Raw genomic sequence first — 24,481 nt, forward strand, 5'->3', positions numbered from 1 at the left:
ACTGCGCGACGTTTGCAGTGCTGTAACTGCGCAAGTCTTTTACAGTGTTGTAAACATACCGACTACAGACTTGCAGAGATTGCTATGAATTGTTCAGTTCATTGGTACATTCGTGTAAACTCGGCATGACTCTTACGATATATCTTTTAACAAGGCGTAATAAATAGCAACGTAATACCGTTAAATCGCGATACTGGTATCTCAACAATGGCATCAGGTTTGCAAATCTAATAAACCATGTTTTATATTTAAACCATGTAAAAGTGTTTTAAACTTGTCAAAAATATAATTTACTTTGCATCTATATGTGGAAAAGTATAAAAATTGCAGTGTAAACACTGAGAGCAAATAAATCACTGTCTGCCCTAAAATAAACGCATTAAACATAATGACACACATTTAATAATAACGACTGCTCATGTTTGCAGAAGACGAAATTAACGTTCTGGTCATGGTGATAGATGTCAACCCTATTTGGTGGGGCCAGCAAACACAAAGGGATCCTAAGGTACTCACTCACTCACTCACTCTCTCTCTCTCTCTCTCTCTCTCTCTCTCTCATTTCAATTTAAAGTACTTTATTAGGATGATTGTGGTTACATACAAAATTGCCAAAGCATTAATACACAAAACATAATGACAAGACAAATAGTAATAATAAAACTGTAACAAATAACAATAAAAATAGAATTAAAATAAGGTGCCAGGTAATTAATAAAATAAAAACTATAATAACAGTATACACTATACAATATAAAATAAAATAAGCATTTACAAGACATTATGAACATTAAAAAAATACTGTGACCGAAGTACATTAAGGCAGTAATTGGTTTCTGAGGGTGTGCACTTCAAAAATGAATTTTGCTGCAGCTGATGCATGATTGTCCTCCCCCAGTAACACCTGCATTTGGTCTGTTTCTGCTGAACTGGAAAACTGTGGTATGAGGTTTAAGAAATTGTCAAAGTATTTCTCTCATACCTCTGTACATTTCTCACAGTGAAGGAGAAAGTGTGTCTCTGTCTCGACCTCACAAGTGTCACAGTGAGCACTCGTTCTTCTTTTGGAAGCCATGTTAGACTGTGTCTCCCTTTTTCTATAGCCAGACTGATTGCTGAGTCTGTAGTGTCTCTGTTTTGGAGAGATATTCTGCCAGATTATACTTTCTGATTAGGGCCCGATAACATTTCAATTTGCTTTGGTTTTTACTTTCATTTTCCCAGTGGTCCAAATATGAATTTTTGCTTTCTTTTATGATTTGGTTTATTCTGATTTGGTTTTGTTCAGCAGTGCTGGTCTGAAACTGTTGTTAGTGGGTTTGTGAGTTTCAGAGCCAGCTGACAAAGGGGACTGGTTTTAGGCTTCAACTCTTGGGTTTTAAGGGCTTCATGTTGCAGTGTGTTAGGGGAACTTGAATTTAGGTGTGTCCAAAATGTGAGGGATCGTTTTTCAATATGTATAATTAGAGGGTATCTACCTAGTTCGGCCCAGCATGCAATAGTAGGTGTTCTTCTCTGAACTCTTAGAATGTTTGCAGGGATTCTATGGGGTGTTTGTCCCATCTAGGGTAATCTGCCATACAGAGTGGACCCCAAACCTCACATCCGTACAGAGCAATAGGCATAATAATACTATCAAAGATTTTACACCAAATTGTTACAGGAATATCCATTTGGATAAATCTGCCCTTAATAGCATAGAATGCTCTTCTAGCTTTCTCTTTTAGTGCATTCACTGCCAGACTAAAACCCCCTGAAGCACTGTTTTTTAGACTGAGGTAGTCATAGTGTAGGGTGTGTTCTATTGCAGTGTATCCCAGAGTGAATGTGTATCTGGTTTCCTGTAATCTGGCTTTTTCCTGGAAGATCATAATTTTAGTTTTTTTTTCAAATTTACTGTCAGGGCCCAGTTCACCAGCAGGTCCAGGTGCTGCTGTAGCCCTTGTGCAGTAGCTGACAGCAGCACCAGATCATCTGCATAGAGAAGAAATTTAACTTCAGAATTATTTAGAGTAAGACTGGGTGTTGCAGATTGTTCCAGTAGCACTGCTAACTCATTAATGTAAAAGTTTAACAAAGTTGGACTCAAACTGCAGCCCTGTCTCACTCCATGCCCTTGAGTGAAGAATTCTGTTCTTTTATTGCCAATTTTAACTCTGCACCTGTTGTCCGAATACATAGATTTGATAATACATTTTACCCCCAATGCCGGATTGTAGAATTTTATAATATAGACCATCACGCCAAATGGAATCAAATGGTTTTTTTAAATCAACAAAACATGCATACATTTTGCCTTTGTGCTGGTTGACTATCGTGTGTAGCGTGTGAATTTGGTCGGTGGTTCGGTGGCTTGGTAAGAATCCAATCTGACTCTTACTCAAGACATTGTGCTTGGTAAGGAAGGCCTGTATCTGGGCATTCAGGATACAACAGAAAGTCTTCCCCAAATTACTGTTCACACAAATGCGTTGGTAGTTATTGGGGTCGAATTTGTCTCCACTCTTATATAATGGGTGTATTAAGCCCATTCTTCAGGTATCAGGAAAATAGCTAGTTTGCAGAACCAGATTGAACCGTTTTAACAAGGCATCCTGCATTACTGCAGGGCTGTGCTTCAGCATTTCTGTTCTAATGTTGTCTAAACCACATGCCTTTCTGTGTTTTAGTGTCTTAACTGCATCTGTCAATTCTTCTCTGCTAATCTGATAGTCTAAAAGGTTTTGGTTATTTTTTTATTGTAGATTCCAATTGACTCAGCTTATTTTTTCATGTTTTTCTGGTCAGGTGTGAGATTTTCTGGAGAAATTTCTTTGAATATGTTTTTAAAATATCCTTTCCATAATTCTCCATTTTGTATGGCTATGTCCTGGCTGTGTTGTTTATTCAGACTGTTCCATTTTTCCCAGAGCTGATTATTATTAATTGAGTCTTCAATTTCATTAAGAGTGTGGTTTAGATGTTGTTGCTTTTTGTGGCGTATTGTATTTTTATAATCCCTGAGTGCCTCACAATACACTCTCTCTCTCTCTCTCTCTCTCTCTCTCTCTCTCTCTCATTTTATAATGTCAAGCTGGTCATGGACATCACATTTCATTTGGAAAGTTGTTTAAATTGTAATTGACCGGGATTACAGAGTTTGGCTACGTCGTCATGGAGTCAGCCAGGTTAATAATGTTTGGAATTTTTTTCCCCTTTATAGAAAGACTAAGATTGTTTGTTTTGTTTTGTTTTTCTTTTTCAGTTCACCCTCTCAAAATGTTTGGATGCTTTGATGGTTCTGGCAAATTCCCACTTGATTATGGCAAGATCCAACAAATTAGGCATCATTGCAAACCTCTATCAAGAGAGGTAGGGAAGTAATTGTTCTTTCATTGTAGACCTTGTCCTTGTCAGTGAATATTTGACAAACTCCTAGAAGCCTGCTGTTTTTCTCATAATATAATCTGTATTGTCTTCAGATGAGTTCATTTGTTTGAAGGTAAAAGTAACTATACTAAATTAGACAATCTTTTTATGTCTTTCAAGCCACTTCTTATATCCCAGTAAGAAGTGGAAATCTGGGGAGGTGTTATCTGCTAATGGTGATGGCAAATATGAGCTTCTGTCATTTGCCAATGATCTCTTAGCAGAAGAGCTCAGAAATCTCTTGGACAGAAGTAAGTATTTGATATTTAATTATTGATTATTGTTATTATACAGGTTAAAGCAGTAATTTATCTTAAATAGCATTGTTTCGTCAATGAATGGTCTGTAAATGATTTTAAAACAGAACTGAAAAAACTGCTAATTCATTTTTTTCTCACAAAATGTGTGTTTTTCATTCACTCAGTATGGGTCAACACTGTCAGATTCAAAAACAATATGAAAACATTTTTTTAAATATTGACAAGTGTAGCATTAACTTTAATGAAATGAGACTGTTAGATTGTGAGCTCCATCTACTGAATTCACCACATGGTGTGGACAGCTGATTGTGCTGACAAAACCATGTTTTGAATATCACAGTAATAATGTTTTCCTTAATTTTAATATTTAATCTCTATGAAATATCAAGTTATTTTCTGTGGACTAGTGGTTTTTAGGGATAGTGAGTTATAATATTATGTCATACTTTTAAATAAAATAGAAAGACAAAATTAAATGGAATGGTACATTCACATTAAGAACATTATAGTGATCATCTTTTATTAATTTAAAAGTGGAAATGTCACCATTTTAAAAACTAATGGCTGGCAAAGTTGTGAGACATGTTTGGTCCTATGTCAGAATCAGTGCTGTACTTTACTGGTTTTGGCTGTTTTGATGTGTCTGGCCTAGTATTTGAAGCTACTTTTGAGTACTTTTTTAGTGGGTATTACTACAACAGGATAATTATGGTTTCCTTTCCTGTTAACAGCAGAGGTCAGCAGCAATCAAACAGACACCTTATTGGCCGGATCACTCTCCAGAGCTCTGTGCTGTATCCTGTACCCCTCGTATATACAGTTCAGATCAGTCACTAAAGAGACCACATGTTATTTCTCTCTAGAAGCACAAGGCAGTTTTGTGACTAGAATATGATATGCAAAGATTCCAATTTTTATTAACTTATGACTCTCAGATATCCATCGAGTCTCTAAGGAAGTGGAAGGTAAACACATATGTTCTCATCTATAATTTGGTCCCATGAAAACTAAGCACATGTGTTATGTGTTGTTATTTGTTATTTTTGGGTGTAATGTTTTGTACAGGCATGTAGATAGATTTATACAGCATAGCAAAAGCACAAATGAGATATCATTTTTCCTAGCTCTGGTTTAATTATCATTTTGTTTTAAATAGTCTTAGTGTTTGTATTGCATTTCTGTGTAGTGCAATTTAGACATGGACTGAACCTTTAGTCTTTTACTTACAGCTGGGCAGGATGTGAAATCAAGGATCTTGGTAAGTACTTCTTTGGGTGTAACAGGCAAAAATTACTGTTTAATTGGATAGCTGCCTTAACATTTTTGCTTATAATGATTTCAGGTTATAAAAGCAGCTGAGGACTGTACATTACAGTACATGAACTTCATGAATGTGATCTTTGCAGCACAGAAGAAGGTGGGGTTAACAAATGAACTGTCATCTTATACTGTATTTTCTTTCAATGATGTGTATCTAGAGAATGCTCTGTCGTTGAACAAACATCCATTCTCATCATTCCCAAAGAATATCCTGATTGATGCCTGTGTGTTGGACACTGACTCAGGACTTTTGCAACAGGTATTTTATTTAATCTTGGCACTTATAACCGTTTACTTGTGTTTTTTAATGATGTCCATTTGTAAGCACCGTGGAAACTTTTAGATTGCTGACATGTTATGTTATGCTTGTTAAAGGTGAAGCGTGTAGTTTCTGTGCCACTAGAGCCATCGAACGGTGGGGAAAACACTCTCTCCATCTTTGCCATTGGTCAGTCAAACAGATCAGGCCCCAAAATCAGGCCAGTAGATTTGCCAATGTTTCTATTTTGGGCTGGTAAAGATGAGTGTTAAAGAGTGTTCACTCTTTTTGTTATTAAAAGTTTTTATTGATTCCATATAATGTATATATTTAAAAAAAACAGAATATTTGGAATCACATTATATTATTTACAATCCTTCCTCCCGAACATTAACCACCCTACCCCACCACCCAACACAAACAGATACCCCAGTGGTCAAATACAATTGACAAAGACACAAACAAACAATAAAACAGAAGAAAATATTTAGAAATACATTTAAAAAAAAGTATATGTTGAAAAACAAAAAGGCTACAACATATACATTAAAACAACATGTGTCCCTCCACTGCCCCTCCCCGAGAGCCCTCCAAAAAGGCCAAATAGCTGCCCCACCTCCTGATGAACATATCCATGTTGCCTAGCCTTCTGTATGACAACTCTTCCCAAGCTGCCAGCCTGCCCATCTCCTTGCACCACTCACGAAACGAGGGGGCTCCAGCTGACTTCCATCCTCTAAGGATAACCTGTCTGCCCACCATAACACCGGCCAGGATCCAATTCTTCATGTACTTATCTCCTACATCAATGACCGCCCTGTCACCCAAAATACAGAGCCTGGGGCAAAAGGAGATCCGAGTACCCAATACATCGGCCATAAAATTCTGGACCCTCAACCAGAACTCCTGTATCTTACGACAACCTCAAAAAACATGGGTGGTGTCTCCATCTTCAAAATGGCATCGCCAGCAGGTGGGTGTGTCCTTAAGACCAAGCCTATAGAATTTAGAAGGGGTCCAATAAAATCTATGTAAAATCTTAAATTGCATAAGGCGCACCCTTGCATCTCTAGATGCAGACTTGACGTTTTTAAGAATCCTAGCCCACACTCCCTCCTCCAAAAACAAATTTAAATCTTCCTCCCATAATCTTTTGAGGGAATTTAAAGCTCCGTCCCCCAGACTCTGAATTAGCAGGGAGTAATAGACTGATGCCTCATGACCTTTTCCAAAAGCAGTAATCACCACTCCCAGAGTATCTGCCGCACTAGGGGGGTGCGTGCCACTCCCAAAAACAGTACAAAGTAGGTGGCGCAATTGTAAATATCTATAAAACTGAGGTCTGGGGATCCCAAAATGTTGGACCAAGTTTTCAAACGATCTCAACACTCCACTTTCATATAGGTCACCGAGTGTCAACCCCCCTCACAATCCACTCTGGCCAGCAGAAAGGGACTTGCCAATATGTAATCTTGGGTTCTGCCATATACCCGACGCAACATTTAAATAAGTGTCCAATTTAAACAATCTGGACACTTTAGTCCATACCGAGTGTAAATGCGAAATAACGGGGTGTAACTTAACTTTTCTGATTAGTTTGATAGAGATGCTTTGTAATGGCGAAAGAGGGGCAAGAACTGCCTGCTCAATAACAAACCAGGGAGGGGCTTTCTCAGGTGGAAGTGTCCAATGAGCCAAATGTCTGAGACTGAACACATAGTAATAAAACAAAATGTTGGGTAGGCCTAGCCCACCTTTGTCAATCGGCCTATGTAACTTATTAAAATGCAATCTGGGACGTTTACCATTCCAAATGAAGGACTTCGCTATGCTATCAAATTGCTTGAAATAAGAGAGGGGGACATCTACAGGGAGAGATGGAAAGCAGGTAGTTACATTTTGGAATACAATTCATTTTGATAACATTAACCTTCCCAATCATAGATAAATGTAATGAAGCCTGCCTGCTCACATTGCTCGAATATCTTTTTATTAAAAGGTCAAAATTAACACTAACTAAATCAGACAAATTTGCTGGGAATAAAATCTCCAAATATTTAATGCACTGTTTGGGCCATTGGAAGGCGCCCAGCTGAAAAGCCGTTACTGGACAGTACGCTGTCAAAGCCAAAGCTTCGGATTTAGACCAATTGACTTTGTATCCTGAGAACTTGGAAAAGGAATTAATAATTCTGTGGAGGCAAGGCATAGATCTAGTAGGTCCAGAGACAAATAATAAAATATCATCTGCATAAAGCAGAAGCTTATGCGCCACACCTCCCGCTTCCACCCCTGGAAAATCATCCTCCTTTCTTATCGCTGCTAATGGTTCCAGGGCAAGACAGAACAATAAAGGGGAAAGAGGGCAGCCCTGCCGAGTGCCCCTATCCAGAGTAAAATAATCTGAAATTAATCCATTTGTTTGTACCGCTGTTACAGGGTGTCTATAAAGTAACTTAATCCAACCAATAAATGTACTCCCGAACCCGTATATTTCCAAAATCTTAAAAAGATAATCCCATTCTACCATATCAAACGCCTGTCAAGTGAGATGGCAGCGACCGGAGATTGATCATTTGCTACTGACCACATAATATTGATGAAACACCTAATGTTATCAGAAGAGCTACGGCCCCGAATAAATACCACCTGATCTATATGTATAAGAGATGTCATAACCTTACTTAATCGGTTAGCCAAACTTTTTGACAATATTTTTACATCTAGTTGGATCAGGGAGATTGGACGGTAACTTTTACACTTGCTTGGATCTTTGTCCTTTTTAAGAATCAGACTGACCTGGGCTTGTGTCATGGTTGGAGGAAGCTTTCCGTTCTTTAATGATTCAGTATAAACTTCTAACAAAAGTGGAGCCAGTTCTGTAGCATAGGATCTAAAAAATTCTGCGGCAAAACCATCTGGCCCCGGAGCCTTGCCAGTAGGTAGGGACTTAATTACCTCGTCAAGCTCCTCCAAGGTTATCTCAGAATCAAGAGAGTTTTTTTGCTCAATTGTCAATTTAGGAAGATCTAATGGTTCTACAAAGTTTCTAACATCTTCATCAGAAGACGAAGACATGGAACTATAAAGATCAAGATAGAATTCTTTAAACGCATTATTACTATCAGTGGCTGAGGTAAAAATTCCACCACCAGCAGATTTCACTGAGGGAATGATAGAAAGAGACTCTCTCTGCTTTATATATCTAGCCAAAAGCTTCCCTGCTTTGTCACCCAACTGAAAGTATGACTGTCTTGCCTTGAATAACCAAAACTCCACTTTCTGCGACAAAATAGTATTATACCTATATTTCAATCGAGTCAATTCTCTGAGGCCATCAGATGACATACGGCGCTTCAGCTCTGCCTTGGCACTTTTAATATTTCCTTCCAACTCCACAAGTTCTTGTGCTTTGGATTTTTTGGTGAATGAGGCATACTGTATGATCCGACCCCTAAGAACTGCCTTAAGTGCCTCCCAAGCAACGCCCACAGAGGATACTGAGGACCAGTTGGTCTCCATATACAGTGCATCTGGAAAGTATTCACAGCGCTTCACTTTTTCCACAGTTTATGTTACAGCCTTATACTCAAAATTCTACAAACAATACCCCATAATGACAACGTGAAAGAAGTTTGTTTGAAAACTTTGCAAATTTATTAAAAATAAAAAACGACAAAAATCACATGTACATAAGTATTCACAGCCTTTGCCATGACATTCAAAATTGAGCTCAGGTGCATCCTGTTTCCATTGATCATCCTTGAGATGTTTCTACAACTTGATTGCAGTCCACCTGTGATAAATTCAGTTGATTGGACATGATTGTGAAAGGCACACACCCGTCTATATAAGGTCCCACAGTTAACAGTACATGTCAGAGCACAAACCAAGCCATGAAGTCCAAGGAATTGTCTGTAGACCTCCGAGACAAGATTGTATCGAGGCACGGATCTGGGGAAGGGTACAGAAAATTTTTTGCAGCATTGAAGGTCCCAATGAGCACAGTGGCCTCCATCCGTGAATGGAAGAAATTTGGAACCACCAGGACTCTTCCTAGAGCTGGCCGCCCGGCCAAACTGAGCGATCGGGGGAGAAGGGCCTTAGTCAGGGAGGTGACCAAGAACCCGATGGTCACTCTGACAGAGCTCCAGCGTTTCTCAGTGGAGAGAGGAGAACCTTCCAGAAGAGCAACCATCTCTGCAGCACTCCACCAATCAGGCCTGTATGGTAGAGTGGCCAGATGGAAGCCACTCCTCAGTAAAAGGCACATGACAGCCCGCCTGGAGGACTCTCAGACCATGAGAAACAAAATTCTCTGCTCTGATTAAACAAAGATTGAACTCTTTGGCCTGAATGGCAAGCGTCATGTCTGGAGGAAACCAGGCACCGCTCATCACCTGGCCAATACCATCCCTACAGTGAAGCATGGTGGTGGCAGCATCATGCTGTGGGAATGTTTTTCAGTGGCAGGAACTGGGAGACTAGTCAGGTTCGAGGGAAAGATGAATGCAGCAATGTACAGAGACATCCTTGATGAAAACCTGCTCCAGAGCGCTCTGGACCTCAGACTGGGGTGAAGGTTCATCTTCCAACAGGACAACGACCCTAAGCACACAGCCAAGATAACAAAGGAGTGGCTACGGGACAACTCTGTGAATGTCTTTGAGTGGCCCAGCCAGAGCCAAGACTTGAACCCGATTGAACATCTGTGGAGAGATCTGAAAATGGCTGTGCACCGACGCTCCCCATCCAACCTGATGGAGCTTGAGAGGTCCTGCAAAGAAGAATGGGAGAAACTGCCCAAAAATAGGTGTGCCAAGCTTGTAGCATCATACTCAAAAAGACTTGAGGCTGTAATTGGTGCCAAAGGTGCTTCAACAAAGTATTGAGCAAAGGCTGTGAATACTTATGTACATGTGATTTTTTTTGTTTTTTATTTTTAATACTTTTGCAAAGATTTCATACAAACTTCTTTCACGTTGTCATTATGGGGTATTGTTTGTAGAATTTTGAGGAAAATAATGAATTTAATCCATTTTGGAATAAGGCTGTAACATAACAAAATGTGGAAAAAGTGCAGTGCTGTGAATACTTTCCGGATGCACTGTAAACATTGATTTCAGTCTTTAACATTTGTTGGAAACCAGGATTTTGCAAAAGGGACACATTAAGGCGCCAACTATATGATTTCTTTTTCTCTGTATATGGCAACACTGAGACTAAGATATTTCCAATTGAGCAATCAACAACAAATGAAATGAGGAATCTGGATATAAAAAAAAAATCTATTCTAGAATAAATCTTATGGACTGATGAAAAAAATGTATAGTCCCTACCAGATGGGTTCAAAAGTCTCCAAATATCTGTAAGACCAAGATTTTTACACATCCTGTGAAGTGTCAAGGTTGCTCTAGGAGGCTTACACACTTTTGCTTCACTGTGATCAAGGACAGAGTCCATCAAAAGATTAAAGTCTCCTCCCAATATTATATCATGAGGGGTGCCAGCAGTTTGCAGCATCCCTACATGATCTATAAAATAAGCCCTGATCATCAGTGTTAGGTGCGAAAATATTAGCCAAAATCAACCTTTGCCCTTTAATTTCAGCTAAAACAATAATGACTCTCCCTAATTTATCTTTAGTCTGTTTGAGACATTTGAATTGTAAATGTTTATTTACCAGTATAATGACTCCCTTGCTCTTACTTGAGCCAGCACTAAAGAAAATATTTCCACCCCATATCTTCCCAAATTTTTCAGCTTCCTGCGGGGAAAGATGTGTTTCTTGAAGAAACACTATATCATATTTCTTACGTTTAAGAATAAGAAAGAAATAACCTTCCTTCTTTTTATGGGGTGCCCCAACCCATTTACATTCCATGTGGAGAGAGACAGTACACTCATATTAACAACTGACATATTGATATAATAAAAAAAATAAACTGTGTCAAAAAAAAAAATTATACACACCACATTCCCCATTAGTGAAACATTCAAACCCCGAACTTCCCCCCGAACAAAACAAACAGAAAAAAGAAAAACGTGCGCATTAACCCCGCGCACGAATGCACCAACCGGCGACAATCCCTTTAAACTCAAAAGGTCCATGAACGCCCACGAGCCCCCACGACAACTTTGCCATCGGACTGCTCAATTTTGCCTCACAAATTTGTGAGGCAAAATTACATAACAGAAAATACTTTGTAAAATAAACCCAGCCAACAGGAAGAATGAACACAAAGAATGTGTAGATTCATTCACAGAACTGTCTCAAAGGTGTGATCATCCACAAAACAGATTCCAGCTGATATAAAACTGTTCAGATTCCTCAGACAGACAAACGAATGTTCAAAGAGCCGGCTGTTATGAGTTCAGTGGAAGACATAATCATTCAATGTCCCGTAAAAAAACTCAAAACAAACTACAGCCCGCAGGAGGAATAAGCACGAAGAATAAACAGATTAATCCACAGCTGTTCCAAAGGAGTGTTATTCAATAGAACAAGCTCCAGCCGCTAGGCGGAGCCAACACAAAAAGAAACAAAACCGGCATCCCGGTTCCCTGGGTGATAAAGTCAATTCACTCGGAGGCCGCATAAAACTATATACCATGACTTACACAATCCATCAACTTTATAAAAGACATCCTTTGTGTAAGCATGTAGATATTTTGCGGTCATCCGTAGTGTCTGTTCTCAATCTGTCCGGGAACTTCAATGCAAAAGTAATCTTTCGTCAATGCAAAAGTTTCTTTAAGGAAAAGTGTTATTCACAAAACAAGCTCCAGCCGCACGGTGGAGTCAATGCAAAAAAAAACAAAATGTCACCCAGCTTCCTCAAGAGTAAGTACAGCGAGTCGACCCACTCACATGAGAAACATCCAATGGTTTAATCCGCCATTGTTCTATAAAAGACATTGCCTTATTGGGACATATAAATACTTTGTGACCGACCTTCGTTTCTATTCTCAGTTTGGCTGGAAACATCAGAGCAAACGAGATCTTTCGCCGATGTAAGAGTTTCTTACATTCCTTGAACCAATCGCGTTTCTCTCTTGTCGAACTCGCAAAGTCCGGGAACAAGAAAATATTATGGTTCTTCCAAGAAAGCATCCCTTTGCTCCTCGCCTGGCGCAACACAAGATCTTTATCGGATGATCTCAGAAATCTGGCCAGGATTGATCGGGGCCTATCTCCCTCAGAAGATCTGTGAGCTGGTACTCTGTGAGCTCACTCGATTTCCAGCTTGTGGCCTGTTATGTCGAGCAGACTCGGGAAAAACTCGTCTAGGAATTTCACCATATCTCTGCCCTCCTCATGCTCAGGAATTCCAACAGTTCGAACGTTATTCCTGCGGCTTCTATTCTCAAGATCATCAAGCTTTTCAAGGAGATGTTCCAAATCAACTTTGGTTGCGGGCGGATTAGTGGTTAATTCCCTCTCCGAAGATTCCAGAAAATCGATTCGTTTTTCAACATCAGTCACTCTTGTAACTAGCTCAGAGAATTTTATTTCCATCGCCGTAATTGATCGATGTATTACAGCGAGATCCTCCAAGTCAGCAAGAGTCTTCGTCAACATTACCGACATGTTAGACAACTGACACTGGATTCCTTCTCCCGCCACGCCATCCAAATCGAGTCCCCGGTCCACAGGCCTGTCGGGGCTTTCATCCTGAACACGTAAGTGTCTTTTAATGTCTCCAGAGCCCGAGGATTTTGACTTCTTTGCCATGTTTTGCATCAAAGAGCAAATGTGTAACTGGGTGTATCAAATTTCTCCAGATTATAACATGAAAATAATAAAAAATTTGCAAAGTGCGCAGAGCTCGTCGCTCACACATCTGCTCCTTGCATGGCGTCACGTGACCCCCCCAAGAGTGTTCACTCTTGAGTGTTCACCCAAAAATGAAAATTCTCTCATCATTTACTCTCCCTCATAATATCCCAGATGTGTATGACTTTATTTTTTCAGCAGAACACAAATTAAGATTTAGAAGAACATCTGAAATATCTCAGCTCTGTAGGTCCATACAGTGCAAGTGAATGGTGACCACACCTTTGTAGCTCCAAATATCACATGAAGGAAACATAAAAGAAATCCACATGGCTCCAGTGTTTAAATCCATTTCTTCAGAAGCAATATAATAGGTGTGGGTGAGAAACAGATCAATATATACAGTTGAAGTCAGAAGTTTACATACACCAAATACATTTAAACTCAGTTTTTCACAATTCCTGACATTTAATCATAGAAAACATTCATTGTCTTAGGATCGCTACTTTATTTTAAGAATGTGAAATTTCAGAATAATAGTAGAGAGAATTATTTATTTCAGCTTTTATTTCTTTCATCACATTCCAAGTGGGTAAGAAGTTTACATACACTTTGTTAGTATTTGGTAGCATTGCCTTTAAATTGTTTAACATGGGTCAAGCATTTTGGGTAGCCTTCCACAAGCTTCTCACAAAAAGTTGCTGGAATTTTGGCCCATTCCTCCAGACAGAACTGGTGTAACCGAGTCAGTTTTATAGGCCTACTTGCTTGCACATGCTTTTTCAGTTCTGCCCACAAATTTTCTATCGGATTGAGGTCAGGGCTTTGTAATGGCCACTTCAATACCTTGACTTTGTTGTCTTTAAGCCATTTTGCCACAATTTTGGAGGTATGCTTGGGGTCATTGTCCATTTGGAAGACCCATTTGCGACCGAGCAGTAACTTCCTGGCTAATCCACTTAATTTTCCTTCCTCTTGATGCCATCTATTTTGTGAAGTTCACCAGTCCCTCCTGCAGCAAAGCACCTCCACAACATGATGGTACCACCCCCATGCTTCAAGGTTGGGATGGTGTTCTTCAGCTTGCAAGCCTCACCCTTTTTCCTCCAAACATAACGATGGTCATTATGGCCAACAGTTAAATTTGTGTTTCATTAGACCAGATGACATTTCTCCAAAAAGTAAGATCTTTGTCCCCATGTGCACTTGCACACTGTAGTCTGGCTTTTTTATGGCGGTTTTGGAGCAGTGGCTTCTTCCTTGCTGAGCAGCCTTTTAGGTTATGTCAATATAGGACTTGTTTTACTGTGGATATAGATACTTATCTACCTGTCTCCTCCAGCATCTTCACAAAGTCCTTTGCTGTTGTTCTGGTTATTGATTTGCACTTTTCACACCAAACTACGTTCATCTCTAGGAGACAGAATGTGTCTCTTTCCTGAGCTGTATGATGGCTGCGTGGTATCATGGTGTTTATACTTGCGTACTATTGTTTGTATTATTTTTGTATATAATTATAATTGTACTATTGAGGTCCACAGTTTTTTTTTCTGAGGTCTTGGCTGATTTCTTTTGATTCTCACATGATGTCAAGCAAAGAGGCACTGAGTTTGAAGGTAGGCCTTAAAATACATCCACAGGTACACCTCCAATTCAGTACACCTCCTATCAGAAGCTAATTGGCTAAATCATTTTCTGGAATTTTCCAAGCTGCTTAAAGGCACAGTTAACTTAGTGTATGTAAACTTAGTGTATGACCCACTGGAATTGTGATATAGTCAATTAAAAGTGAAACTGTCTGTCTGAAAACAATTGTTGGAAACATTATGTATGTCATGCACAAAGTAGATGTCCTAAATGACTTGTCAAAACTATAGTTTGCTAATATTAAATATGTGGAGTAGTTAAAAAATTAGTTTTAATGACTTCAACCTAAGTGTATGTAAACTTCTGACTTCAACTGTAAGTCCTTTTTTATTCTAAATCTTCACTTTAACTTTCAGATGTGAAAGTGAAACTAAACAGGCACCACATGTGACTTTCAGATATAAAAGTGAAAGTGGAGATTTAGAGTAAAACAAAGGACTTAAATTCTTAACTGTTTCTCACCCACAGTATATAACATTGAAATTTAAAAATAATAGAGCTGCGATCTCTGCAAAATTAGCATTCAATTACAAATTATGAATTCCAATTATGGAAATTAGAAATTAATAAATTAGTAGACATTTTTTGTAAACTTAGAGGTCTGAATTTCCATCCTTGTACAAGGTTCCTACGGTCATGGAAAACCTAGAAATCTCCCCAATTTGGAATGCCCAATTCCCAATGCGCTCTAAGTCCTTGTGGTGGCGTAGTGACTTGCCTCAATCCGGGTGGCGGAGGACGAATCTCAGTTGCCTCCGCGTCTGAGAACGCCAATCTGCACATCTTATCACTTGGCTTGTTGAGCGTGTTACCGCGGAGACCTAGCACGTGTGGAGGCTTCACGCTATTCTCATCCACGCACAACTCATCACGCGCCCCACCGAGAGCAAGAACCACATTATAGCGACCATGAGGAGGTTAACCCAACTTGACTCTACCCACCCTAGCAACCGGGCCAATTGGTTGCTTAGGAAGCCTGACTGGTCACTCAGCACGCCCTGGATTGGAACTTGCGACTCCAGGTATGGTAGTCAGTGTCTTTACTTGCTGAGCTACCCAGGCCCCCTAATATAACACAATTTTAAAATAGTGTTTTCCAGGCATGGAAAAGTAATGGAAATCATTTTTAGTCAGTTCTTTTCAATAAATGAGTCGAAATGATTCAGAAATTGGTCTAAATGATTCATTAGCAAATCGGTCCAAATCTAAATGATTTTTTAAAATCTGTATCAAGTAATCACAAATGCCTGAAAAAGTATTGAAAACTCAGTGTACAAAAGGAGTGGGAACTCTGCTTTTTGAAGTTATAAGTGCAGACAATGTAAAGGCAATATAAAGCGGAATATACCTCTATATTCAAGGATATCTTGTTTACTAGCTACTTCAAACCAAATTCTTTAAATTCTTTCAAAGATTGGATGCCATGAACCTTGTAAACTTTGACAAATAAAGGGATTAGTTCTTCCTCTGAGGTTCTCATTGTGGCAGCCTGGTAAACAAAACTTTGTTTCCTGATGAACGGCTAAAATAATGCACACCCCGACTCCTGGAAGTTGCGTATCAACTGGCCAGTCAAATTGGAACCAAGAACGTTTTGCCAACTCTTACCATATTTTTTCAGGTTTCATGTCCATTTTGGTGGCTGTGCCATTTGAGGCTAAGACTACCAATTTCCTACTCAGTTTTTTTATTTACCAACAAAATAAGCTTAACTGCACTGATTAATAATAAAAAATTTTTGTATTTTTTTTAGATTTTTGAAACAACGTGTTGCAGATATCTTATTTTTCTTTTGTGTTTTTTGTTGCCTTTCAACAGGCTTGTGACATAACTGGAGGCTTGTATCTTAGAATTCCACAGAAAATTGCTCTGACTCAGTATTTGTTGGTGAGATATTTATTTGTTCAATTTTGAACTTTTTATTTGAATGTGTAATTAAGCTCTTTATATGCTTTGTTTAAATGTAATCTACTTGTTTATTGTATCATATGTTTATTTTGCGAAGTACTGTTTTACATAATAAAAAAAAAACACTTTCCCTTATTGTACGTGCTTGTTGTGTTAGTGGGTGTTCTTACCAGATGCAGACCAACGCTCTCAATTGTTATTGCCGCCTCCAGTACATGTAGACTACAGAGCTGCTTGCTTCTGCCACCGGAACCTTATTGAAATAGGCTATGTCTGTTCAGTGTGCCTATCAAGTATGTCTCCATCTACCCTTTATTGTCTGTCATCAGTTTCAAGAAACAAATGTTATTGTTCATTAGTGGGTATAGGCCTGTTTCATACATTACTGATTTCTGCTTATTATTAAATAACAGTGCATCCGGAAAGTATTCACAGTGCTTCACTTTTTCCACATTTTGTTATGTTACAGCCTTATTCCAAAATGGATTCAATTCATTATTTTCATCAAAATTCTACAAACAATACCCCATAATGACAATGTGAAAGAAGTTTGTTTGAAATATTTGCAAATGTATTAAAAAAAAAAAAAAAAAAAAAAAAAAAAAGAAATCACGTTCATAAGTATTCACATCCTTTGCCATGACACTCAAAATTGAGCTCAGGTGCATCCTGTTTCCACTGATCATCCTTGAGATGTTTCTACAACTTGATTGGAGTCCACCTGTGGTAAATTCAGTTGATTGGACATGATTTGGAAGGCGCACACACCTGTCTATATAAGGTCCCACAGTTAACAGTGCATGTCAGAGCACAAACCAAGGAGAACCTTCCAGAAGAACAACCGTCTCTGCAGCACTCCACCAATCAGGCCTGTATGGTAGAGTGGCCAGACGGAAGCCACTCCTCAGTAAAAGGCACATGACAGCCCACCTGGAGTTTGCCAAAAGGCACCTGAAGGACTCTCAGACCATGAGAAACAAAATTCTCTGGTCTGATGAAACAAAGATTGAACTCGTTGGCCTGAATGGCAAGCGTCATGTCTGGAGGAAACCAGGCACCGCTCATCACCTGGCCAATACCATCCCTACAGTGAAGCATGGTGGTGGCAGCATCATGCTGTGGGGATGTTTTTCAGCGGCAGGAACTGGGAGACTAGTCAGGATCGAGGGAAAGATGAATACAGCAATGTACAGAGACATCCTTGATGAAAACCTGCTCCAGAGCGCTCTGGACTTCAGACTGGGGTGAAGGTTCATCTTCCAACAGGACAACGACCCTAAGCACACAGCCAAGATAACAAAGGAGTGGCTACGGGACAACTCTGTGAATGTCCTTGAGTGGCCCAGCCAGAGCCCAGACTTGAACCCGATTGAACATCTCTGGAGAGATCTGAAAATGGCTGTGCACCGACGCTCCCCATCCAACTTGATGGAGCTTGAGAGGTCCTGCAAAGAAGAATGGGAGAAACTGCCCAAAAATAGGTGTGCCAAGCTTGTAGCATCATATTCAAAAAGACATGAGGCTGTAATTGGTGCCAAAGGTGCTTCAACAAAGTATTGAACAAAGGCTGTGAATACTTATGTACATGTGATTTTTTTTCTTCGTTTTTTATTTTTAATAAATTTGCAAAGATTTAAAACTAACTCCTTTCACGTTGTCATTATGGGGAATTGTTTGTAGAATTTTGAGCAAAATAATTAATTGAATCCATTTTGGAATAAGGCTGTAACATAACAAAATGTGGAAAAAGTGAAGCGCTGTGAATACTTTCCGGATGCACTGTACTTATTGGGATTGTGCCATTGACAACTGTTATTGTCATGATAACATTTTAATTACACAAGTAGGCGGACCACATTTACATCTAGATGTAAATAATGGTAAACAATTGACCTAGACATCTTTTTTTAAAGAACTGGTGACTATTTCACTCTATTATTTGATGTTGCACCATAAAAAAAGTGCATTCAGAAGTATCAGACCCCTTCATTTTTACACATTTTGTTGTTGCAACCTTATGCTGAAATGTTTTTTAAAAAAGAAAATCACATCAGCATCTACACGCCACAAAAACAGATTTTTGATCACATTTTAAAGTGTATTAAAAAGAAAAACTGAAATATCACATTGACATAAGTATTCAGACCCTTAATTCAGTACTTAGTTGTTGGCAGCAATTACAGCCTCAGATCTTTTTGGGTATGTTGCAACTAGCTTTGCACACCTGGATTTGGGGATGTTCTGCCATTCTTCTCTGCAGATCCTCTCAAGCTCTGTCAGTTTGGATGGGGACCGTCGGTGGACAGCCACTTCCAGGTCTCTCCAGAGATGTTCGATTGGGTCCAAGACCGGGCTCTGGCTGGGCCATTCAAGGACATTCACGGAGTTGTCCCTAAGCCACTCTTGCGTTGTCTTGGTTGTGTGCTTAGGATCATTGTCCCATTGGAAGTTGAACCTTCGGCCCAGTCTGAGGTCCTGAATGCTCTGGACCAGGTTTTCCGTAAGGATATCTCTTGTGTTTTGCTGTGTTCAGCATTCCTTCAACCCTGATCAGTCCCCAAGTCCCTGCCACTGGAAAACACCCCCACAGCATGATGCTACCACCACCATGCTTCAATATTGGGATGGTATTGTGCAGGTGATGAGCGGTGCCTGGTATCCTCCAGACATGATGCTTGGAATTTAGGCCAAACAGTTCAATCTTTGTTTTATCAGACCAAATCAAATTTCACATTTATTGTCACACAGCCATATACACAAGTGCAATGGTGTGTGAAATTCTTGGGTGCAGTTCCGATCAATATAGCAGTCGCGACAGTGATGAGACATATACCAATTTACAATAACATCAAATTAACACAACACAATTTAAAGTCTAATGTACACATTATTACACACAACAATATACAAATAATAACATACACTGTACAGTATACAATACGCACAATATAGAATACACATTATTCAATAAAAATAAAAAAGTATATATAGAATGTACAGTAGGCTGTATTGTACTGTATTGACATTCAGGCTGTCGGTTGATAGTAAGTTGTTAAGAGAGAATATATATAATATAATATAATTTATTACAGTCCGGTGTGAGATATAAGAGTGAGAGTAATAAAGTGCAGTGCTGATGTATTTTGATCATGGGAGATCAAGAGTTCAAAAGTCTGATTGCTTCGGGGAAGAAGCTATTCCCTCGGTAGGCAGAATGGTCGACACAGAAGCATGAGAAATTCCAGATCAGGAGAGCAGAAAGACTTGATAGAATGTACGTTCCTCTGATCACACCAGGATTTGTTGATCATAAAACATACACCACCACCTCTGCTTTTACCTGAGAGGTCTTTCGCTCTATCCGCTCGGTGCACGGAGAACCCCGTGGGTTCAATCTGGAATCTCCACAGACATCCAAGTTTCTGTTAGGCAGATATTGCAGCAGTCTCTCGTTGGAAAGGGATCCGCGCTTTCAGCTCGCAGAGCTTGTTATCCAGAGACAGAACATTTGCCAGTAGAAGGTAGCGGGGGTCGATTTGCGCGGCGTCTTACTCTGATGAGAACGCCGGCTCTGTTTCCCCTTTTCCTACTGCATTTCCACGGCCGTGCAGCCCAGACAAAGGGCTCCGCTGGCGTGTTTGTAAACAGCGGGTCGGCATTGAGGAATTTGCAGTCCGGTTTACGGTGTGAAATTGCTGAACCAATGTCCAAAAGTGTTTGTCTGTCGTAGACAATAAGGCAGACAACATCCAAGACAAAAAGCATAAGAATTGTGAATAAAACAAACAAGACACTGCCATGTTGTGTCGGAGCTCACAACGCAGCAGCCATACTCAGCGCCATCTTGAGTCCAACCACCAGAGAATCTTGTTTCTCACAGTCTGAGAGCCCTTTGCTTTTTTGTGTCTTGCACTGAGTAGAGGCTTCTGTCTGGCCACTCTGCCATAAGGCCCTGATCGGTGGAGTGTTGCAGTGATGGTTGTCCTTCTGCAAGTTTCTCCCATCTCAACACATGATCTCTGGAGCTCAACCAAAGTGACCATCGTGTTCCTGGTCACCTCTCTTACCAAGGCCCTTCTCCCCTGATTGCTTAGTTTGGCTTGGTGGCCAACTCTAGGAAGAGTCCTGGTTGTTCCAAACTTCTTCTGTTTAAGAATTATGGAGGACACTGTGCTCTTGGGAACCTTCAATGCAGCCAAAAAATTTTTGTAGCCTTCCCCATATCTGTGCCTCGACACAATCCTGACTCTTAACTCTGTTCCTTTGACCTCATGGCTTGGTTTTTGCTCTGATATGCATTTTCAGCTGTGAGACCTAATATACACAGATCAGCCACAACATTAAAACCACCTACCTAATATCATGTTGGTCCCCCTCGTGCCACCAAAACAGCTCTAACCCATCGATACATGGACTCCACAAGACCTCTGAAGGTGTCCTATGGTATCTTGCACCAAGATGTTAGCAGATCCTTTAAGTCCTGTAAATTATGAGGTGGAGCCTCCATTGATCGGACTTGTTGGTCCCATAGATGCACAATCGGATTGAGATCTGGGGAATTTGGAGGCCAAGTCAACACCTTGAACTCTTTGTCATGTTCATCAAACCATTCCTGAACAATTTTTGCAGTGTGGCAGGGCACATTATCCTGCTAAAAGAGGCCACTGCCATCAGGGAATACCATTGCTATGAACGGGTGTACATGGTTTGCAACAATCTTTTGGTAGGTGGTACGTGTCAAAGTAACATCCACATGAATGCCAGGACCCAAGGTTTCCCAGCAGAACATTGCCCAGAGCATCACACTGCCTCCGCCGGCCTGCCTTTTTCCCATGGTGCATCGTGCTGCCACCTCTTCCCCAGGTAAACGATGCACCAGCACCCGGCTGTCCAACTGATCTAAAAGAAAATGTGATTCATCAGACCAGGCCACCTTCTTCCATTGCTCCATGGTCCAGTTCTGATGCTCACGTGCCCATTGTAAGCGCTTTCGGCAGTGGACAGGGGTCAGCATGGGCACTCTGCATGCTGCGATGCACTGTGTTTTAACACCTTTCTATCATGGCCAGCATTAAGTTTTTCAGCAATTTGTGCTACATTAGCTCTTCTGTGGGTTCGGACCAGACGGGTTAGCCTTCGCTCCCTACGTGCATCAGTGAGCCTTATTCGCCCATAACCCTTGTCAAAGTTGCTCAGATCCTTACGCTTGCCCATTTTTCCTGCTTCCAACACATGTAATTCAAGAACTGACTGTTCACTTACTGCTTAATATATCCCTCCCCTTGACAGGTGCAATTGTAACGAGATAAATGTTATTAACTTCACCTGTCAGTGGTTTTAATGTTGTGGCTGATCAGTGTAGACAGGTGTGTGCCCTTCCAATCAAGATACAGGTGGACCCCAATCAAAGTGTAGAAACATCTCAAAGATGATCCAGAGAAATGGGATGCACCTGAGCTAAATTTCAAGTGTCATAGCAAAGGGTCTGAATACTTCTGTCAATGTGATATTTCAGTTCTTTCTTTTTAATAAATTAGTTATCAAAAATCTGTTTTTTGCTTTGTCATTATGGGGTATGGAGTGTAGACTGATGTGAAAAAAATTATTTAAAGCATTTTAGCATAAGGCTGCAACATAACAAAATTTGAAAAAAATGAAGGGGTCTCAATAATTTCTGAATGCACTGATATACAGTATATAAATAGTGTTTCCCAACCACTAGTGTGCCGCGAAAGATTGTCAGGTGTGCCGTGGAAAATGATAAAATTCCACAAAATAAATAAATGCATGAAAATAATAAAATAATTTCAGGGATCTAAACTCCTCACCTTTCGGAGAAATTCGCCGTTTTGAAACAATAATCAGTCATTTTTGTGATTGTGAAGAGCAATGATTAATGTGCAAAAATGACTGATATTTATACGCAGAATACATTGAAGTCTATGAAGTGACGCCACTTTACACCAAAGTTACACCAAAAACTGTCTAAATTTGTGAAGAGACATTGAATGTCTCATTATTTCTTTTAATTAACTATTACCTTATCGTTTACGAATATCAGAGACCCCAGTTATTGAACTAATTTAAATTCACCAAGAAACCGCTTAACCTAAACATAAACGAGTCCTTTTATTACTTTCTGCTATCAAAGCAACTGCAAGCTTTTTTCTCTCTTCCAAATACATGTTTTCAATGTTTATTGTGCACACTTTCTGCTTTTTTATGTGGCAAACTCGTAAAATTGCCCCTCTGTGACGCTTTCTGCAACTCTTGTCATGTGGAGGGCAATGCGGCGCTTGACGCTGGCGTTGAACGGAGCGTTAACACCTCGACTCAACTCGTGAAATGCGCTTTACAATGACGAAAGAACATTATTGAAACTCAAAATTATTATTATTTGTCTATTATTGTGGTCTTTTCTGATAAAAGCCATGCTCAACCGTTTAAATAGGCTACTGTAGGAAAATGATACTGTAGATCTGCTTTGTGTTTATAATTCTTATACTGAAGTCAGTAGATTTGTAACCATGCAAGTTATAATAAAGGAGAAGGTAAGGATGTTATTGAAACTCACTATTATTAGACTATTATTGTTGTCTTTTTGGATGAAGAATAATGCTCAGACTGAAGGAAGACTATAGATCTGCTTTGTTCTTTTAATGCTTAAACACGACTCAAAATGATTCACTGACTCACTCATACCACATAAAGACGCACATTTGTCACCACCTAGTGACGTTTCCGGAAGGGGTCACTGAACTAATCAGTTAATAAAATTGAACAAATTTGTGAAACATAAGCAATACTCTTTATTTTGCAGCTAAATCTGTACTATTGTAAACTTGAATCACTAAAATAGCTGGAATTGGTGCTTTTAGCTTATTTTTTAAAAAGAAATATCCCCAGAAAAAATGGTCGTGGACCAGTGATTGTCTTACCTTTTTCGCCTCTCATGAGTTTGCATCTCTGTAATTTTGTTGTGGCATTGCAAGAACAAATCTACAAATTAGAAAAGAAGCAAATTTGTTGTTTTTTCATTACCCATTTAGTGCTCTAGCCACCTGTGACCTCACACAGCATAGCCTACCTATGTGACTTGTTGTTTTTTATTTATTTTTTTGCATAGCTGAATTTCAAACATTACAAGTAAACGCTACTAAGATGGACAGGAAACATGGACAAGTTAATGAAAAGGAAAAATATTGACGATGGTTAGCCTATGTGAGATAGTGGTGTGCCGTAGAATTGTTTTAGTCGTAAAAAGTGTGCCGTGACAGAAAAAAGGTTGGGAAACACTGCCTTAAAATATACAGTACCTTTAAACAGGAGCCTGAGCTAAGTATAAACTTTACTTTTAGCTAAATTAGCTAAAAACAAAATATCTCTCTTTTTTTTAATTATTTTATCATAACATGTTGATGACTTAATTTTGTATCTTTTTCCCCCAGTATTCTGTAACTTTAGTCCAATCTGCACAACATGCGAGTAAGTACTTTTATTATCATTTTTAAATGTGTCTGACAGATTAATGGATTCTTTCAGCTTTCAGACAATCTTTTAACAAATTGTCTGTTTTGTGCACTTCTAGGACTGCCTTTAAAATGCCACTGCCTCAGATGGCTAAAACAAAGAAGAAGAAACTTAAAACTGTGAACTGACCCAATCTACCCACATACTGGTTACCTCACAAATCTGTGTTTGTAAATGCAAGGTTCCCCCATGAGTATTTTGTTGAATAGCATATCTTACCACATATTTTGTGCTTTGAGTGGGAGGAACAGGTCAAAAAGAATTTGATATGTTTATTTGAACAGTATGTTTTGATAATGTTGCCTACATATTAAAAAAAGAACCTGTTTTAAAAAAATCAAGGCCAGTGGACAGTGCATGTTTAATTTTAAG

At 39.5% G+C, this 24,481-nt stretch overlaps 2 protein-coding genes across 7 annotated transcripts in view; one reads left to right on the plus strand and one right to left on the minus strand.

The window, feature by feature from the left end:
* On the plus strand, positions 1–24,450 carry gtf2h3 (general transcription factor IIH, polypeptide 3). 5 transcript variants are annotated; one of them, XM_051689977.1, is made up of 13 exons: positions 1–217; positions 429–508; positions 3,245–3,351; positions 3,529–3,659; positions 4,400–4,462; positions 4,604–4,633; positions 4,898–4,926; positions 5,011–5,085; positions 5,194–5,247; positions 16,490–16,558; positions 16,737–16,872; positions 24,028–24,064; positions 24,168–24,450. In XM_051689977.1, exons 1-13 carry the CDS (start codon positions 208–210, stop codon positions 24,235–24,237), a joined length of 891 nt encoding a protein of 296 aa, XP_051545937.1. In that variant the 5' UTR covers positions 1–207; the 3' UTR covers positions 24,238–24,450. The 5 variants fall into 5 exon arrangements, 3 of the variants coding, with proteins under 3 accessions (XP_051545937.1, XP_051545954.1, XP_051545946.1); XR_007896325.1 differs by lacking the exons at positions 16,737–16,872; positions 24,168–24,450 and adding an exon at positions 5,364–5,467; XR_007896324.1 differs by lacking the exons at positions 24,028–24,064; positions 24,168–24,450 and adding an exon at positions 5,364–5,467.
* dguok (deoxyguanosine kinase) overlaps positions 1–24,481 on the minus strand; it is an 89,769-nt gene that overhangs the window by 32,218 nt on the left and 33,070 nt on the right. The window contains exon 7 of one of the 2 annotated variants that reach the window (XM_051689934.1): positions 23,518–23,578. In XM_051689934.1, coding sequence (XP_051545894.1) covers positions 23,518–23,578 — 61 coding nt within the window. Of the gene's footprint in view, positions 1–18,324; positions 23,579–24,481 lie in introns of those variants that run through there. The other variant, XM_051689917.1, reaches the window with a different exon arrangement.

Source organism: Myxocyprinus asiaticus, chromosome 4, assembly GCF_019703515.2.
Source record: "Myxocyprinus asiaticus isolate MX2 ecotype Aquarium Trade chromosome 4, UBuf_Myxa_2, whole genome shotgun sequence".
Taxonomy (NCBI): domain Eukaryota; kingdom Metazoa; phylum Chordata; class Actinopteri; order Cypriniformes; family Catostomidae; genus Myxocyprinus; species Myxocyprinus asiaticus.